Source organism: Macrosteles quadrilineatus, unplaced genomic scaffold (assembly GCF_028750875.1).
Source record: "Macrosteles quadrilineatus isolate MER2022 unplaced genomic scaffold, UCM_ALF_1.0 Scaffold_1__1_contigs__length_201487025, whole genome shotgun sequence".
Classification (NCBI taxonomy): Eukaryota; Metazoa; Arthropoda; class Insecta; order Hemiptera; family Cicadellidae; genus Macrosteles; species Macrosteles quadrilineatus.
In genome coordinates this window covers 8,721,041-8,725,995 of record NW_026542594.1, presented here as the reverse complement: position 1 = coordinate 8,725,995, position 4,955 = coordinate 8,721,041, and the positions used below count along the sequence as shown (strand labels likewise).

Below are 4,955 nucleotides of genomic sequence, written 5' to 3'. Positions count from 1 at the left end.
TTATTCGTTTAAAAAATAATTCTCCTCAAAACATAGTCTAGCCAATTTTAATGTAGTGTCACTCAAGCAAAGATGATTTCGTGTTTTACACCACGAAAAAAAACCCTGTAACACTACAATTTGTACATAAAGGTCTGTAGATGTTTTTAAATAATTCAGTCTAGTTAAAAAAAAAACCTTATGCTCTGATATTGGTTGTGACGCCCTGACATTTTAAAATACCACCGAAAGTTCCGAAAACCATAAACTATTAAAGCAAGATAGACCTACGGCATATTACACGAAAACTCCAGTTAAAGTAAAAAAAATGATACTGAAAACTATGAAAAAGGGCGGACGATAAAGAAAGTTAAACGGAAAGTAAGACAGAGCAGCGCACGCATGTCGGCAGCATGCCAAGTAGCCCGTTATCAGTACATATAAAACGCGGGGGTCAGTCATCGAGGCCATTCATTGTCATTGTCACCATGCCGCGAGCAGGCCTAGTGTGGACGTCCATGGTCCTAGTGCTGGGAGTCATGGGGGAGAGTAACCACATCCCCGGCAGTTCCAGAAGCATCTCCTCAGGAGACGAACTGGTAGCAACCGTCATCGACTCCTGCTTCGACGGCGACGACTCTGTCACAACATGCATAAAGAAGAACGCCCTCAGCTATCTAGATCACCTGACAGGACCAACGAGAGACTCCAGAACCTTTGATGAGGAGAAGCACTTGGAGTCCGAGGAGGGCTTGGACGACTTGATTCTTGACAGGACAAGGAGGTTCTTGAACACGCATCAGTTCAAGGTCCAACTCCCAGAGTTCCTGTTCCAAGAGGCAGTCCTCACCTTCCAGCCGTCCAAGGGTCTGGACTTTGATGTGAGCTTCCCACCCACCGTTGATGGCGAGGGAAGAGCCTACTCGGAAGGTAACTCTAGTATGTAGAATTTCAATTTTCATTTACATTTTATATGTTACATTTAAGAACCATAAAGCAAAGCTTCACACGATTCATGATATTCGTTTCATCTATTTACATTTTACTAATACCATAAGATCAAATTTAATACTTAGCTATTTTTATTGCCCTTCATACAGTGTAAAGTGCGTAAGTTGGTCTTTGCAAAAAAACAAAGAATATATAGCACAAAGTTCTAAAACCTCAGTCAAGCATGTGGTGTTGGCTGCAGTAAATATTTGACTTAAATAATGGAGTTTCGTAATTTCTGGTATACTTACTTACAAGTTGATTATACTTTAGGTTTAATTATAGTTTACATCACTAGGAGCGAAAGGGGCTCTTTTCGGTACGCGAAGCCGGGCTTTGAAATACAAGTAAATGACACTTTCGCTCCGTTTGATAAACAACTATTTTTAACATACTATGGAAATAACCTTATAATCGTTACAAAATTAGATTGCATAATTTGATCTTATTCAAAGTCGTCATCAATGCTTACAAACTTAGCTTAAATATCGCGTGATAAGCAGTGTTTTCATAATTCACCGATAAAACTTTGAGGTTAGAGAACCACAAATTGTTTATGTTTTTGTTCCCTTTTTAAATTTACGAGAAAACGGTGAATTTGTGGACGATTTAGAGAAATAAAAACGTCCGCTTTTCGGACAGTGTGATGAAAAGATTATTGTTTATTTAAATGAATTAGTGTCATTCATACGATGATGGATAAACGGGTGTTTAACGTGTTTTCATTGTCAACCTTGTATACAAAGTAAACTGTATGACCTGCTTAGTGATTTGTCTATAGTGATAAGTGTTTGGTGATGAAACTTTCTACATATCAAAACAATACTTATAGGAAGCGAAAATGTTTATACAATTTATCATACAATAGTGACCACATTTCTTAGTCTTAAAGGCTATCACCTGCTTAGTAATTTGTCTATAGTGATAAGTGTTTGGTGATGAAACTTTCTACATATCAAAACAATACTTATAGGAAGCGAAAATGTTTATACAATTTATCATACAATAGTGACCACATTTCTTAGTCTTAAAGGCTATCACCTGCTTAGTAATTTGTCTATAGTGATAAGTGTTTGGTGATGAAACTTTCTACATATCAAAACAATACTTATAGGAAGCGAAAATGTTTATACAATTTATCATACAATAGTGACCACATTTTTTGGTCTTAAAAGCTATCACAGTACATTCGCGTATTTAAATCCTTCAATTCGCGTATCAATTCGATGTTGTTAATTTTAGTCCGATCATGTGTGTGAAACAGATTAAATATAAAATATAATAATACTTTATTACTAATCCACGCTGGTGTAAGGATTGATAATAATCAATCTTTATACCAGTGTTGATTAATGTAAAACCTTTATACAGCAATTTATGGAACATTCATACATTATAATATAAATAAAACACATTTTAAAACTATTATGAGGAATAATATTTTAGGGGTAGCACTGGTGCCCTTGAAGGTTTCAGATATTAAACGTTTTAATTAAACACCCAGGCTACCCTGCAGCGATATTATAATATCATATGCGTGATGGAATTGTGAAAAACTTGTTAGAACTATTTAACTATAGAAATCATACTGAATATGAATTATATGTTTATAATTAAGGTAAACAAAATATTTACGGGCATTTCAATAGACGAATTTATGATTATATCCAGTATGCATACTCACAACAACAAAATAAATAAAGATATGATGGAATTTAAAATGTAAACAAAAGTATTAAATCAGAAAATTTATACTCTATTTAACTGATGCGTTCAATTAAAAAATAACGCTTGATCAAAAACTAAGATTCACATTGACAACTACAGCTTTTTAAAGTAAATTCATAGAAAATTACAACGTTAGAAAATTTAAGTAGTAGTAAAACATTTGTTTATAATCACTAGTGCAATTTGACAATGCTTTACGTTTAAAGCAAAACATCCTGAGAATGTTGGATGTTGTTCATAAATCCACTGAAAGCTCAAAATGTTATTTCACTTCAGATAGCCGAGCACATTGCAGTATTAATAATTATGCTTATATATTGAAACTTAAACCTTTAGGTCCCATTCATAAGATTTTAAAACTCTTTAACAAACATTATTGAATTGCACTTCTTTGTCTATGTGCTACATGAGAAATTGGATCTGCATGTCAAATAAACATAATCTTTACATTTATCAATTATATGCTTACAGTGTTAACTTAGCAAAATGTAGGTTTTATTTCAAACTTAAAAATGCACAAAGTAGAGATACCAAACTGCTTTCAGCTCGAGACATGATGAAGCAGAAGATGTTGCTGCCGCTGCTGCTGCTGTTGAAGTTGAAGCTCAAGGCGCTGACGCCCCTACTGGTGGCCATCGTTGGTATGAAGGCACTGAAGGCTCTCATACTCAGCAAGATCAGCATTCTGCTGGTCATTGGGTTTCTGGCGTCTCAGCTGCTGAAGAAGGCCGGCATGAAGGACATGATGCCGTCCATGATGATGGAGCCGACGCCATACGGGCCACCAGCGCCACCAGCGCCCCCCATGACGGGGTACGGTGCCCCAGCGGCTCCGGCGCCACCTGTCACCATGTCCTCCTATGAGCCCAGCTGGGAGCCTAGTCCTGGTGGACCTTACAAGCGTACCTGGGAGCCCCAGCAGGTGGTGTACAACGCCTACCAACCGTCCACACAGAACTCCGCCGCCCCTGTCTAGTCGGTAGGTGACTTTGATGAAGAGGATGACAGACATACAGTACCTACTGGGGGTTTGTAAAGTAACTGAACAACGAAGATAGTTCTTTTTATACTCAATTCAACGATCTGTATCATGTTTTGTGTAGCAAATGTAAACACCTAGGATGGAACAGTAAGATCATGATCGAATCCTTACCTTAATTACTTTATGACCAAAGATGTTCATTCTGGTCAGGCTGAAATTTACGGGATGGGAGGCAGTGTTGTAATTTGCTACTCTAAGCAAATGTCTTGCCAACTCTCACTTATTCTATACGTCGTTCCAAACTAAAGCCGGTTTTACACGAATTTTGAACTCGTAAGATGACGGTTAAAAGATTATAAATTGGGTTTAGTAAAAATCTATGAATACACCCTGGGACCCTAAGATAATGCGTTTCATTGTTTTCCATCTAGAGAAAGAAATATGGACACAAGGCTCTCAAGATATATTTTATCTTTCAGATCTTTTAACATAATACATCAGCATAAGCAATTTTTGTTGTAGGTTTCTTTTAAAGTATGTTGAGGTTAGAGAAGACCCCCGAACGTCTATGTTCCCTGCACATTATGGAGATAGATATTCAAAAGCACGAATTCAGTTTTTGTGGTTTTACAGAATCATGTTTAGTGTCCACTTATAACTTAAGAGTTAGGTAAACAATGCATTTAATGCTATATGGTATTGATTTTTTTCAGTTGCCATAGTTTATAAGACAAGCAAGAAACAAAGTCTTGTTTGTGATACATATGTCTTTCTGTTTCAGAATAAAATGGATGAGCTCTACTACCGTGTTGCAGTTTCTTCTCTTGCTCAAACAACTCTGTTTTGACACCCTTTCAACGAAAACAAGTCTTTTCAATAATTCATCTAAAAATGTTTCAATATCCTTTGAAGCTATATTTTCTCTATATTTATGATTTTTACACGTCTACAACCAAAGAACACTCAAGACTGAACTATGGCCTAATAAATTGGGTCCAATTGCAATAAAACTTCAACAAAAAACTATTGTGTATACCAACTCTATTTATTAAAACTATTTATTTATACATGCTTATTAAGTTATTTGTTAAATATACCTTCATCACTTTAATGGACAGTTAAAAATGGGTTTATAAAGTCATGATTAAATATGTTTTTTTAGTCATGATATAACCTACTTGGGAAAGAGCGTAGTACATACAGTTTTAGTTTCTAAAGCAATTTCGATGTTTGGTTTGCAGTTATATCGTTAATGGGTACATGGTAGGAGTTACAT

At 35.9% G+C, this 4,955-nt stretch overlaps 1 protein-coding gene across 2 annotated transcripts; it reads left to right on the top strand.

The window, feature by feature from the left end:
• The first annotated feature begins 461 nt into the window (after positions 1–461).
• Positions 462–4,754, top strand: LOC128982872 (uncharacterized). 2 transcript variants are annotated; one of them, XM_054401925.1, is made up of 3 exons: positions 462–909; positions 3,243–3,676; positions 4,461–4,754. In XM_054401925.1, exons 1-2 carry the CDS (start codon positions 468–470, stop codon positions 3,671–3,673), a joined length of 873 nt encoding a protein of 290 aa, XP_054257900.1. In that variant the 5' UTR covers positions 462–467; the 3' UTR covers positions 3,674–3,676; positions 4,461–4,754. The 2 variants fall into 2 exon arrangements, with proteins under 2 accessions (XP_054257900.1, XP_054257899.1); XM_054401924.1 differs by having other exon boundaries at positions 462–918.
• The last annotated feature ends 201 nt before the right edge of the window (positions 4,755–4,955 follow it).

Coding starts and splice junctions, on each gene's coding strand:
- LOC128982872 (XM_054401924.1), top strand. CDS start 468: ATGCCGCGAGCAGGCCTAGTGTGGACGTCCATGGTCCTAGTGCTGGGA. Junction 919..3,242: donor CTACTCGGAAGGTAACTCTA/GTATGTAGAATT, acceptor AACTGCTTTCAG/CTCGAGACATGATGAAGCAG.